Here is a 15,049-nt window from a genome sequence, read left to right on the forward strand (position 1 = left end):
ATTCACATCTACCCAATCACCTGCTTTTGGCAGCATGCTTGTTTTTTTTTAAATGTTTCTTTTGGGCCAATTAGGGTGGCACGGCGTTATGGGTGGGCCTGATGGGCCTAGGCCCACCCACTTTTCAACAGGCCCACCCAAAACTTTTCTTCAAAAAAAAAAAAAAAAAAACTTTTAATATATTCTAATTTTGTCAATAATTATAAAAAAAGCCAGTAAGCTCATAATTTGTGCTAAAATAGTCTAAATGTTTAGTTTTAAAAACAATTTTAAAAAGCTGGTTATATTTAGATTTTTTTCCGCAAGTTCAGCAGACAGTGAGGTTCGGGTTTGTTCCGATCAGAGCTTGTGAGCGGAGAGAGCATTTCTGAATATTCCGCTCCGCTCGTTCATTCCGCAGGGTCACTCACTCAACCCAAGAATGGCCTGCTGCCTGGCTCGAAAATATGTGGAATAAGGGCTGCCTCCAACTAATTTTTTTTTTCTAGTCGACTAGTAGTTGTTCATTTAAGCCATTCGTGGACAAATCGCCCCTTTATATTAATTTATTTACCCTATAGGATAATGAGCGATTACGTAATATAGCCGCACTCAAGCGCACGAAGCTTGCCACAAAGAACCGGTAAAAAGTAATGATTATGAATGTGTCTAAATATCAAGGTGACATTTAATTGTTTATTAATAAACTGGTGTTTTCTGTGTCGATGCAAAGATGACGATGCTGACTCGCCATGAACGCCAGAGAGAAATGCACATTTCAGATTACATATTCAGAATAGCCCATTTCTTTAGGTTTTGAATATTTTCGTTTGAAAGTGGACATTGCAAGCTTTCTATAATAGATAGCCTATATTTCTCAAATCTATATTTCTCAAATCTGTGAGGTACAAGCTGAGTTTCGGCGCCCTCCAGTTCACATGCAATGCAAGTGATCGTGTCGGCGCCTTATTACATTGTCTGCTATATATTTGCTTCTTATTTATTAAATACAGGCAATTGGTTGATAAAACATTGATCAAAATTAAGATACAATTTATACAAAACGAAAATCTTTTAAAAAGAGACTTTCTACGAAACAAAACTCAATGAAGTGGTCAAAATCATGTTTTACCCACTCCATGTCTCCAGACATTGCGCATCTCATGATGTATCATATCTTTCTCATGCTGCATGCTCACTGCATGCTCACTTTCATAATCAACATTGATTAAATTAAAAAACATAATGACGTCACATATTTTCCAACCCAGCCCTCGGCCCTGTTGCAACAGTTGTTGTTTAGGTACCTTAAACGCGCATGTACAGTCTCGGAGTCATCGCTGCAACCAGGAGATGAAGAGAGCTGAGATCCACATCACCTAGCACATCTTCGTCTCTGCCACGGCCACCCATAGACAGTATATAATATTTATATCCCACCCCAGGATTCTAGCACCGTAGCGCAGCTAGCGCGACCAGCGCCGTTGCTAGGAGGGTGCCAGCGCCTCTGCCTCTCAGCGCCTCTGCCTCGCGAGTGGATGATAGCCCTGAAGACGCCTAGCAATGGTATACCTTTAGTGGTAGTACACCTTTAGTTAAGTTATACCTTAAGAGTCTTCGTAGCGCGCTAAGAGACAGCATTATCAGGAAACGCAGCCCAGGTATGATAGGTATGATGCGTAATGGAGATTCCAAAGCGCTCTTCTTTGGTCAGAACCACGGAGAGCGATCATAGATAGGTCCGTCCTATGCACCGAAACTTTTTACAATGCAACAAAATATTTAAAGAGCATAAGATTCGCATAAGATTCGAGAGAGGCAAAGATTCGCATTCACGGCAGCTGCCGTCGACGCTGAGCTTCTCCGCCTCCTCAAAAAGGCCGTGGAGGACCTCGGCCTTGACTGGTCTATGCCCAAGGAGCCCGCACCTAACAGGTTGGATGGCTGTTTCCTGCTGGGAAGCCGCTCTGCAGCTGTCTCGAGGCCCGCTCCCTTCCTCCCCGAGCTGCATGATGAGCTCTCCAGGTCGTGGGGAGCCCCGTTTTCGGCCAGGCTGAGATCCTCTGTCTCTTCGATGCTCTCCGCGGTTGACGGCGCGAAAGACAGGGGATATCTTTCTGTTCCTCCTGTCGAAGAAGCTGTAGCAATGCACTTGTGTCCGCCCTCTGCGGGATGGCGGTCCAAGTTGAGTCTGCCTACCAAAGCCTGCCGGACTACTTCGACGCTGATTGGTGCCTATTTTCAGATCCAAATAGCAGCCCGTCACAGGCCGTTCTTGAGATTCGCCTTCGAGGGCCAGAGTTATCAGTACACCATCCTTCCCTTCGGCCTGTCTTTAGCACCTCGCACATTTACGAAATGCATGGACACTGCGCGAGCGCCCCTCAGACAAAGGGGCATGAGAGTCCTGAACTATCTGGACGACTGGCTAATTATAGCACAGTCAAAGGAGGAACTGGTGCTACACAAAGCATTACTGCTGACCCATCTCGAACAGTTGGGTCTCAGAATCAACTGGGCCAAAAGTATTCTATCCCCCAGCCAGGAAATATCTTTTCTGGGGATAGAGTTGGACTCCAGCTCTATGGTGGCGCGCCTGACGCGAGAACACGTGGCCAGGGCCGGTTCTAGACATTAGGAGGCCCTAGGCAAAATTCATGTTGGAGGCCCCCCCACCCCCAATAAAAAAACACTTGAAACAAAAATGATTCCTAACCTTTTTATTTATACAACATTTAATTTTAAAAGCAGTATATTTTTACTTACACAGTGCATAAGTTTGGACACATTACTATTTTTATGTTTTTGAAAGAAGTCTCTTATGCTTATCAAGCCTGGATTTATTTGATCAAAAATACAGAAAAATAATATAGTGAAATATTATTAAAATTTTAAATAATGGTTTTCTATTTTACTATACTTTATATTTCTGTGATGCAAAGCTGAATTTAGTGTCACGTGATCATTCAGAAAACTTTATAATATTCTGATTTATTATCAAATGGTGCTTAATATTTATTTTATAACCTGTGATACTTTTTTCAGGATTTTTGATTATTAAAAAGTTGTTTTAAAAAGTCTTCACTATCACTTTTTATCTATTTAACACATCCTTTCTGAATATTCCTGTTTTTTCTGTATTTTTGATCAAATAAATGCAGGCTTGTAGAGCATAATAATAAACTTCTTTCAAAAACATTAAAAATAGTAATGGGTCCAGACTTTTACCGGTACTGTATGTAGGCCTACATATTAATCAAACTTTATCTAAGGTAATCTCTTTTTTGTTTAATGAAGATGTTATTGTTGTTATTTTGCTGTTTTATTCAATTTATTCACAGTTCCAGAATCCCACTTCAGTAGATGAGCATAAGTGCTTTATATTGAATTTGCATTGCTACCTTAAATATGCTATACACAAATCAAGTAGAAGAGAAAGACACGATCGCTACTGAGCAGAAAAAAATATATAAACTGATATTATTGGCGTAATGTCAGGGTATAATCTAATCAGCAGCAGAATTTAGAAGATAGACCCATAGATATGAGATCCTTTATTTGAAACATTTAAAAATGTTGTAGTGTGTTGTGTTGGCTTTTTAACTTAGAATACAAACGTCTTGTCTTTTAATTTTGTAGCTTTTTTACTAGTCAGCTCCGGACGCGATGTTATTCATTGTAAGCACAAATTCAAAGCGTCGCGTCTGGGCACGTTAATGACGCTCGCGCTCTTTTAAACTCGTAATAAAGCGGTGAATGATTTTTCCAGAAATGACGCTGATCTACAGTACAAGTTTATATTTAGAATACATTGCAATCACTCCAAAATAGATGACGACAACTCACACACCTGCATTATGAGCTGTGCTTCTTTGTGTGCTTATTAGGCTTTTGCCTCGCAGCACCTGATGGATGCGTTCGTTACACATACTTTCAGAAGCCGACACCCGCTTTGTAACGGACACATTAATTGGTTTAACTGCAGTAATGTAACAGTCTATGGTTAAGATAAACATCGTCACTATTTTTAGTTAATTAATAAATATTGAAATAAATTGTAGATAGGACTTTTTTTTTTTTTTTTTGTCCCTCTGTCTGGGCCCCATCCCGCCAATCGGGCCCTAGCCACGTGCCTAGTTTGCCTTTGCGTTAATCCGGCTCTGCACGTGGAAGGACCTGTTGTCCAGACCCAGGGCGCAATTTGGCACCCGTACCCCGAGCTGTGGGCCCTACATGTGTGGGCGATCAACTATCACCATTTCACCTCCCGGAGGGAGTGATGAACATGATCACAGAGGCTAGAGCTCCGTCTACTAGACGGCTCTATGCGTCCAAATGGTCAGTGTTCGCTGAATGGTGTTCAGCTCATGACTTAAACCCGCTAGATGGTGAGGTAACGGTGGTGCTTTTTTTCCTACAAGAGCTGTTGGATAGCGGGAGAACCCCATCTATGCTCAAAGTGTATGTGGCGGCCATAGTGGGCTTATGCAGTTTAAGGTGGTCATACTGCCTTAACTGTATATGTGTATGCACCTATCTCATAACACCGAGTCGTCCCGCCCTATTCTGCCGTTGAATTACTTCACTTATACATGAGCCCCGGGCTACTGCCCTTGGGACATTAGTGTTGGAAACTCAGCCCGCACGGCGCTTTACATAGGGTTCCCGTAGCAGAAGCTAAACTTACGCAACACGAGAGCACTCTCATAAGAGAACGACACTCGGTTACGAACGTAACCTCGGTTCTCTCTAGAGAGGCAACGAGTGTTGCGTAGCCTGCCGTGCTTGTGCTGCACTGTGGTTTCGCTTCCAGTCGACTGAAATCACTTGTGCAACCTGGGTGAAGGGTTTTTATAGGCTGAAGCCACACTCCTTTTGGCGGGCCATGACGACAGCGCGAGGCGAGCCTCTCATTGGCGCTGACATCATGTCTGACGCACTGATAGGTTGCAGCAGTTGCCGCAGAGCAGCCAATAGGCGTGCGAGCTGCCTCGCCTAGGTCTGCCTGCTGCAGCAAATGCGTTTTACATTCTAAAAATTAAGGATCATTTTTTGCTTCAGTATTCTCGAGAAAAGGAGTTTTCCCGTAGCGTAAGCTAAACTTACGCAACACTCGTTCCCTCTCTAGAGAGAACCGAGGTTACGTTAGTGTATGAGCTGGTGTATGAATGAGTGAGTGAATGTGAGGCTATATGTAAAGCGCTTTGGTGGGCAAAGGTCTGTGAAAGCGCTATATAAATGCAGTCCATTTACCAGTAACCGAGTGTCGTTTTAGCATTCTGGAGATCTACATGCTGGAGAGACTGTCTAAGCAAAGATAAGCGGTTACAACAGCACTGTGTCTTCTTGGGAGAAACACCTTGTGCTTGAATGATATTAGATCATACGGGTATATTCAGCCTGCAGTTTTATGAGTACTGTGAACTCAGACATACTTCTTTTGTCACATACTGTTTTTCACCTACTAGATAGTAGGGAAGTGTGTGATTTGAGACACAGCCCATGTCCCTTTCAGGCAAATTTCACTTGACGGCCATCTTTGAAATGCCTCTCCATGTTTCAGTCATGCAAGCTCGAATCTCTTTGAATGGGGAAACTCCAAAGCTGTTCACCAAGCTTACGATTAATGACATCTGACAACAACTGTGAGCATAAATGTGAGCTTCTCAACCAGAACTTATAAGGGCAGCTGCAGTGACGCAGTGACTTCACAAATCTGCGATTGGCTCTTTTATTTAGAAGGCGGGACTTATTCCGGCATTTTGCGCATTGCACTTTCTCCCATTCATATAGTAATATAAGTGCACTGTATAGCCTATAAAGTCTTTTGGTCATTTCCCTGCTGACAAAAACAGCTAAAACCAGCATGTGCACCAAATGGAGCACAATAATTGACTAATATATACATTTTGCTAAAATATTTGTTGTTGGACATTAAATGTTCCTTATGTAGAATTTTTTTTTGTTTTGTTTTTTTGATAGCAGTACCTGTAAAGGGACTATTGTAAGTGGGGTAAATCAAATCTAGGCCATAGACATTAGCCACCATCCAGCCATCATTAGAATTTTGTTTTTTAACTTTTTGTTTTGGCTCTGTATATTTCTATGGTATCACATCGAAGAGTAATTAGATGGGGAAGTGGATTAACTTACTGTAGAGTTTACTAAAGTTATCATGAGCATTGTTATGTTTGAAGTGGATGTCATAAATGTCAGTAGACCAGGAAGATTTTAAAACAAGTGGTTCATTAATAAATCTGTAAGATCTTGCCTTCATGCAGAAGGGAATCCAATCAGATTACTGCATCACTGAAAAGGGGCGGAGCTACAGATCATATAGACCTTATTACTAATCCCAGGTTAGTTAATGTGTGTTCCTCTCACTAGTTAACATATAGTCTGAGCTTTCGTTATTTATTTTCATTTTTTATTTAGTGATTTTAACTTAGCCTTAAAAAAATGTTACGGTCCCTGGTCTAGGTAAGGGTGTAACATAAATGACAAAACAGTACTTCTTAATTACCCCTTTTCTTTTTTTGTTTGTTTTCATAGTGTGATTCTTTTTGTTTTTAACAAAACAATTTCTTTAATAAAAAAAGTTTGGAAGCATATCTTCAGGGGTGAGCTAATGTCAAAACAATGAACACACGAAACTAACTTCCCACGTAGAACTACCTTCCATACGAATCAAACAAAAGAACAAAACATACAATGACATATAGCCTACCCTATCTCCTCATCTAGCCAATAAACAGGAGAAAAGTGATGACCTTTTGGCCTTCAAAAAAACATATAGTAGGAGTAGGAGATCAAGACATGTAAACGACTGTATTTAGAAATATACATATACAAAATCAGTTAGTGAATCATTTATTAATTTAAACTAGGGCTGGGACGATACACACATCTTCCGATTCGATACTATCACGATACTTGGGTGCCGATACGATATGTATTGCAATTTCTTTTAAGAATTGCGATTCTACAAGTATTGCGATATATTGCAATTTTTTTAACACTAGATGATCGGGAAAAGCTAAATCATACACTTATACAGACTGTACATGATGTATAACATGAGTCATATTTACAAAAGCAAATCATCACATCTTTCTGAGTTTTATTCAGAAGCATCATACAATATTACATACAATAAATGATTCAATAACAAATACATTTTTTTACAGTCACTTGACGCCACCTACTGGCGGAACAATGTAATCGATTAATGCGTTATTTTAAGTGCAAAGCTTCTATTAAAAGCTGATTTTGATCGTTATCGTATAGACATCAGTGTTTATATTTGAACTTTAAACTTTTATCCAAGTACATCTAGGATAATTTTAATTATTGCATCACACTAATAATGATACTATGAGGTTGAAAAGACTGTTTGTGAAGCTGTTTCATGATGACACAGCTTTGAATGTTGCTATATGATTTTGTCAAAGTTTAATTGATAGACGAATTGGAAGAAGATCATGTGGGTGTTTGAATCGAGATCACAGTCTTTTAAAGATTAATCGTGCAGCTCTACTGTATTATATATATATATATATATATATATATATGAGTAGTGCAAGGGCTTTTCAGTGCTTTCAGTCTCACGTCTCCTCCATGCGTCCACTTAATAGGGATATTACACTCAACACTCATAGATGACGACACATTTCATCCTCTGTTGGAACAAAAGTGGCTAACTTCTGTCAACCTCGTCTATAAGCAAGGACAAAAATAAAGCAATTTAATTTGAATTAATATCGATTCTAGAATAATAATAATAAAAAAAAGATTTTATAATCATAAAAAAAATACTTGTTTGCAAACAAATGATTATGATATTTAGAAAAATGTAGCATTGGTGATGTTGATTCAGAGTTTGCATCATCTGAAGTCTTCACAGGAGTTGGCGTTCTCTCTTCATTGGTGTTGGGCAAAGGAGAGAGACGCAACTATTTCTGCGACTGGGGGAATAGTCTGCATTTGTTCTGAAGTATGTGCAATGGCATGGCACCGGTCCTGATGTGGAGACAATTCTGAGTAGTCTGGAAACTGTAGCTATTCCTAGTCGTTTATGGGTTGTTCCAATCCGAATTGATCAGTATTTTTCGGTCATCAACAACTGAAAACACAGTGAATGAAAGCATTACTTTTCAACTTGCACAGGCACAAAGAATGTTTTGCATTGCTTTGTCACAGTGAAAAACCGGGGAAGACCAACATATTGTTAAATAAATCACAATTAAAATCTAATATTATGTCACTGAAGTTTCTCATCATGTACATGAGCTGATTAACTGTGTTGTATGTCAATATGAATTATGTCTCGGTTACGTATGTAACCCTCGTTCCCTGAGTAGGGAACGGAGACGTTACGTCGGATGACGACAAATGGGGTTTCGCTTAGAAAGCCTATCATCTTTGAGTATATAAAACGAGCCAATGGCAATGAAATGCCATGGGTCTGCGGAATTTGCATAGCGTAACTCCGCCCTACCCTGGGGGTATATAAGGAAGTGCGCTAGCAACATGCAGATATGTCTTCGCTGAGGAGCCGAGACTGAACTCAGGCGTTCCAGCGGTACAGCGGAAGTGGCAGGGAGACGTAACGTAACCGAGGGTTACATACGTAACCGAGACGTTCCCTTTCGTAGTCATTCCGAGTTACGTCGGATGACGACGAATGGGGTTCCCAGTGTAATCACGCCACCTCTCGACTGTCTTCCAGTGCCCTGCGTAAGTCTGAGCTCCCTGTCGTGAGACTGGCACGGACGAAGGACTCCTACTTAACACAGGAATACCAAGGTACACTGGGAAGCATATCTCAGTGGAAATATGCAATTATGCCAAGCCCGAAGGGGGGGACTTGGAATACACATATGACCACGAGGGGCTGCATATGGAGTATCACTGGGGTGTCCAGCCGCAGGTGGAATATTTCAACCCCAGGGGTGGCAAGGTGGCTTGCCGAGGGAAAGACACATGCTCAGAGAGGCTTACAGTGGAAATACAGATGTGGGGGTCGCCCAGGGGGGGAACCATGCACATGGAGGCACCTAGCCAAGCGCGAAAGCTGCCAGTGGCATAACTCTGGCATTGACGTCGTCAGTGCTGGAGGAGCCTCAGGGCTTATTAGGCTCACCTGAGGAAAATATCGCACGTATCCCGTCCGTGGAGAGGAATGGCGAGCAAGCGAAGACACCTGAGCAGAATCTAGTACCGGCTAGTTGAAGCGAGTACATGAGAAGAAACTGGCTCCACTCGGAGATTGTAGAATCTTGCAAATGTGTTAGGTGTCGCCCAGCCTGCAGCTCTGCAGATGTCTGTTAGCGAGGCGCCATGCACTAGAGCCCAAGAGGATGCCACACTCCGAGTGGAGTGGGCCGTCACACCAAGGGGGCATGGTCGACCTTGCTGCTGGTAAGCCAAAGCAATGGCGTCCACTATCCAGTGAGACAACCTTTGCTTGGAGAGAGCCTTTCCCTTCAGCTTCCCACCATGACAGACAAAGAGCTGGTCTGAGGTCCTGAAACACTGCGTTGTCAACGTAAGCACGGAGGGCGCGTACTGGACAGAGCAGTGCCAAGGCTGGGTCTGCCTCCTCCAAGGGCAGCGCTTGCAGGTTCACCACCTGGTCTCGAAAGGGTGTGGTGGGAACCTTGGGCACATATCCAGGCCGGGGTCTCAGGATCACGTGAGAGTTAGCCGGTCCGAATTCCAGGCACGCTTCATCAACCGAAAATGCCTGCAGGTCCCCTACCCTCTTGATGGAGGCCAATGCAACCAGGAGCGCTGTCTTCATTGACAGGAACTTAAGCTCCAATGATTGCAGAGGCTCAAAGGGAGCACTCTGCAGGGCAGTTAAAACCACTGAGAGGTCCCAAGAGGGTACGAGGGGAGTACAAGGAGGATTCAGTCTCCTCGCTCCCCTCAGGAACCTGACGATCAGGTCGTGCTTTCCCAAGGACTTACTATTAACTGCGTTGTGATGTGCGGCAATGGCGGCAACATACACTTTCAGGGTGGAGGGAGACAGTCTTCGCTCCAACCCTTCTTGCAGGAAGGAAAGCACGACACTGATGGGGCATTTCGTGGGTTCTAGATGTTTAGAAGAACAATGCTCTAGCGGAAGTGATGGTAGCCACCACCGCTGGTGGTAGGGTTCTCAAACCTACCTCGTCCCGTCCAGGAGCCACACGTGGAGGTTCCAAAGATCGGGACGAGGGTGCCATAAGGTGCCCCGTCCCTGAGAAAGCAGGTCCTTCCTCAGAGGAATTGGCCAGGGAGGTGCTGTCGCGAGGAGTACTAGTTCTGGGAACCAGGTGCGGTTGTGCCAATACGGGGCAACCAATATTACCTGCTCCTCGTCCTCCCTGATCTTGCACAAAGTCTGCGCAAGAAGGCTCACTGGGGGAAACGCATACTTGCGGAGGCCCCGCGGCCAGCTGTGCGCCAGTGCATCTGTGCCGATCGCACCCTCCGCTCTCATGACAGGGGCATTGCCACCGACCATAGTGAAGCGAACTCCCCTGAAGCGGGGAGGAGACCGCGCGAACTGAATCGCGTAGCCGAGCCTGATGGTCCTCGCGACCCAGCGGGACAGACCGGGAAGCTCTAACCAGGCTCCCAGGAACTGTACCAGCGGGGTAATGCTGACCACAGACGTACCCTCGGTGGTGCAGCGAGGCGGAATGACCGGCCCAGGCGAGGGTGGCATAGCGGAAAGAGTGATGGGTCAGTCCTCCCCTCGTGCATGTCACGTAACATCTGGGCCTGGTAGACCTGCAGAGTCGCCATGGCATGCAGTGAGGAAGCCGCCAGCCCCGCAGCTCTATAGGCCTTCGCCACGAGAGTGGAGGAGAACCTACAGGCCTTGGAGGGGTGCTTAGGATCGCCACGGGAATAAGCACTCTGAGGACACAGTTGCATCGCAACAGAGCGTTCAACCTGGGGAACCCCAGTGTACCCTTTGGCGGCCGCCTGATAGAGAGGAGGCAAGGCGGAGGAGGTCGCCGAGCGATCACGGGAAGACAATGGTGCCTTCCAGAACCTCGTGACCTCCTCATGCACATCCGGGAAGAAAGGCATTGGGGTTGGGCGCCGACGGGGGTCAGCGGCCGCACCCAAAAACCAATCGTCCAACCGCGAGCGCACTGGACCAGGTGGCGGGGACCACTCTAGTCCAATGGCCGCGGCTGCCCGGGAAAGCATGGCCGTCAGCTCGGGATCAGACTCGGGCAATGCTGGGACACCCGAGGGTGGCAGCACAGCCGAATCGTCACTTCCCAAGGACTCCTGCCCACCTTGTGATGCAGTGATCGACATCACTTCTTCCTCTGGAGCGCCGAATGAGACCTGCGGCAAGTCAGTGGACTGTACTGCAGGCTCATTTGGAACACTCACGGGTTGCACAGTGCTAGAGGGGGGTGCGGAGCGTGGAATAGTCGGCGCTTTGTTCCACACCGTAACCCTCAGGTCACCCTGGCCGCCAGCCGAAGTACCAGCTCTCGTGGAGCTCGTAGATCGGGGTGCGGGTGAGGGGACTCTACCACGAAGGTCATTGAGTCTCGACCGCAACCGTGCGATGGGCATGTTCCCGCAATGGGAACATGACTCATCCACAAACGCTGCCTTAGCGTGCTCAACACCCAGACACACAAGACAGCGATTGTGCCCATCAGAGTCAGAAATGTATAGACCGCAACCAGAAGTGCACGGGCGAGGCATCTTTAAAAAGACGTGCCGCGTGCAATGCTCTTTTGTGAAAGGAGATTTCTCCGCAAGTGTCGAAGCGACCAGAGAGATGAACACACAAACTCTGGCAAATCACTGCACAGATAAGCAGGGAATGTGCACTCGCTGGAACTCGCTGTCACACCAACACTTGGAGAGAGGCTCGTCTCGAAGAGAATGAAGAGATGAACTCAGTATTGGCTGAGGAGTGAAGAATCAACTTGGCTCCGAAGCGAAAACATATCTGCATGTTGCTAGCGCACTTCCTTATATACCCCCAGGGTAGGGCGGAGTTACGCTATGCAAATTCCGCAGACCCATGGCATTTCATTGCCATTGGCTCGTTTTATATACTCGAAGATGATAGGCTTTCTAAGCGAAACCCCATTCGTCGTCATCCGACGTAACTCGGAGTGACTACGAAAGGGAACTACTCTTACCCATTCTGGCTTTTTCATTGAGATCATTTCCCGTTTCCTTTTAACAGAAAACAGATAAACATACATTTAGTTATTTAAAACAAATTAAAAGTAATTTGTTTTCTTTTTTTCTCTTTAATGTGAAAAAAGAAATCAACTTTCAATACCTGTATTCCAGTATGAACAGAAGAGAGACAAAATTATAATTTAATCAATTATTTTACTCACTGCATCACCCTCTTTTCTAATTGTAGCAAATATAGTGTATATGAATGATTGTCAAAAAGTATTCCAGCTCCATGACCATTTTTTTTTTAATTATTTGGCTGAATTTGCATAGAAATTATATGAAAAACAACTCTGTCTCAAAGCATACTACAAAAACGTTCTGAACAAATTGATTAAAGCTTACCTGACTGACGAGATCATTTCTTCTTTTGAATATGTCTGATTGTAAGGACACTTATTACTGTAATTATTACTATTACAGTAACTGTAACACTAAGAGCAATGGCTGTAACATTAGGTGGATTTCCACATTCAGTGTCAGACGACTGTGTTCCTGGATTTATTTCAGTAAGTCCCAATGCTTCACACCTGTGAATAATATCCAGGATCAGATGTAAAATGATGAGCAACAGCACACACCAACAGTATAAGAGAACACTTACTTTGTGTGTGGTTTACAGGATGATAAAGACCCATCTGAATATGTGTCAGCTTTACAGTCGGCACATACTGTATCTGTGGAGCCAGTGCCTGGAAAGACAAGGGACATATAGTTACATAAAGATGTTGTTTAAAATAAAATGAATAAAGGCTCTTGTTTCCTTAACTGCAACTAATGCAGCACAGATAACAATAAACAGCATTTCATGCACTGTCTATGCATCTTTATATAATGTGATCATTTACCTGCTTGTCTGATGTATTGTCCAGGTCTGCATTCAGAGTGTTGCACAGCGAGTCTACAGGTGTGTTTCTCTCTTTCAGTGCAGAAGAATCTTTCCAGTGGCTCACACACAGCATCTGACGACCGAGTGCAGGCTTTACTCACTCTTAACCCTCGCTCTAAGATAGAAATGTGTCAGCAGAAACCATATTACATTAGTTACTGATAGGAACCCATGAACCCAAATAGCTTGCATCTCTTTAGATGCTAAATCACCTCTTAAGTAAATTATAACAACTTTTTAATTTTCGGATGAACAAATTTAAAGGGGGAAACACTCACTTGAATCACACACTGTACATTTAAAGCATTCTGATAAGCCGTTGGGTTCATCAATAAAAGTGTATTCAGGGCATGGAGCACAAGTTGTGCTGGTATCTTCTCTGCAGTGCCAATAAACACGGTTTCCTAAAAAGCAGCACATAAAATTTGTTATTGAATTTCAACAGAAATCACTTTGGTAATATGATGCAAAATGCACTGTCATGGTATTCTGACTCTATAATTAAGTTTTTTTTCACAAACCAAACAAATGCTTTTATGCAGAAAAAATATATTCATTAATGCAGAATAGAGCAGATTATCATCACTGACGTAATAACGTCACAAACTTGCAGTAAAAAAAAAACATTGATAAAGAATAAAAAAAAAATTCTGAAAGTTAGAAACTTTGAAATTATACAAATTGTGTAAAATATGTAAAGTATATGGTATAACTTTTTATTATCAGTCTTACCAGGAGCACACATTGGACAGCATTCCCCATTTATCTCATATTCAGCACGAGAACATCGACAAAAGCAAAGTTCATAGTAAAGTGGAAGAATAACAGTAAAGAGAAGAAAAATCCTTAAAGTGGTCATGCCACATGAATGTCCTCAGCCTTCACAGTAGCGGTGTCGTTTGCTGCATGGTCTGATGTCTGAAGAGTAGCTGACGGCAGGACTCAAGACAGCCGTTCAAAACTCAGATCTTGTGCAGGTTGTATTTCCCACAAGCATCTTGCAGACATTTCCATTCTCTGTCAAACAAACTAAAAACAGAAAGAAAAACAAGAACAAGAAATTAATCACCTCACTGTGAACTTTATTTGTTTCTTCAAATAAAAGCACTTTTGTCTTGATAATATTTAGGAAAGAAATCTCTCATTAGTTTACTTCCATCATTTTTAACATTTTCCTTAAACATCAAAAACTTTTCCACCACAGTGTCATTTTCATTGACATTTTTAAACATTGAGGAATAAAAGAGACAAATCTTTGTTGTGCTATAGGTACAGTATTCTAAATGCAGTCTTTTTTTAAAAAATCATGTTTTTCTTCATAATAAATATGGAATAAATAATAATTCTTATTTTATTATCATGGCATTAAGTATATCACCAAATCAAGTTTTTATAAAACCACATAAGAAGCAAAAAAAGCATTTTAACAGAAATGAAACCAAGTGGGAGGAGCAGAAGGCAAAAATACTTTCACTTTAGAACGTGTGAACGAAATTTAGAAATAACAGGTATAGGACTGTAGGATCAAAGCGACTCATGAAAGATAAAGGCACACATAATTTCGTCAGTTGTCGACTGCTTTTAAAATACGGACAAGAAAAGCTTATTTTGTGCCGTGATTATTTAGGCTAGTAGTTCAAAGCTCCAGGTCAGCTGCAGATTTTCTAAAAATCTTAAAATACTTACCTTCTGATAGGCTATATATATATATATATATATATATATATATATATATATATATATATATATATATATATATATATAAATTCAATATATGAATATATATATATGAATCAATTTAATATATGAATCACGTGGTTATCGAAGAAGGGCCTGAGACGTGGATACCACAAAATACAAAAGTGTTTTATTCAAATAGTCAACAACAATCAAAAGACAACATTAAAAGACTGGTTCAACATTTATCATTCAACATTCACAAATCTGGCGAAACCAAGAAGG

General features: G+C 42.6%; 1 protein-coding gene across 1 annotated transcript; it reads right to left on the reverse strand.

Moving 5' to 3' along the window:
* Window positions 1–6,783: 6,783 nt before the first annotated feature.
* Window positions 6,784–14,798, reverse strand: LOC311066520 (tumor necrosis factor receptor superfamily member 14-like). The gene is made up of 8 exons (XM_084087742.1): window positions 14,774–14,798; window positions 13,820–14,116; window positions 13,366–13,491; window positions 13,047–13,202; window positions 12,803–12,890; window positions 12,544–12,728; window positions 12,153–12,189; window positions 6,784–8,101 (listed from the first exon to the last, which is right to left on the reverse strand). Exons 2-6 carry the CDS (start codon window positions 13,944–13,946, stop codon window positions 12,557–12,559), a joined length of 669 nt encoding a protein of 222 aa, XP_083943868.1. The 5' UTR covers window positions 13,947–14,116; window positions 14,774–14,798; the 3' UTR covers window positions 6,784–8,101; window positions 12,153–12,189; window positions 12,544–12,556.
* Between the last annotated feature and the right edge of the window lie 251 nt (window positions 14,799–15,049).

The sequence above is a fragment of the Abramis brama genome (assembly GCF_963993115.1).
Source record: "Abramis brama genome assembly, chromosome: 16".
Classification (NCBI taxonomy): Eukaryota; Metazoa; Chordata; class Actinopteri; order Cypriniformes; family Leuciscidae; genus Abramis; species Abramis brama.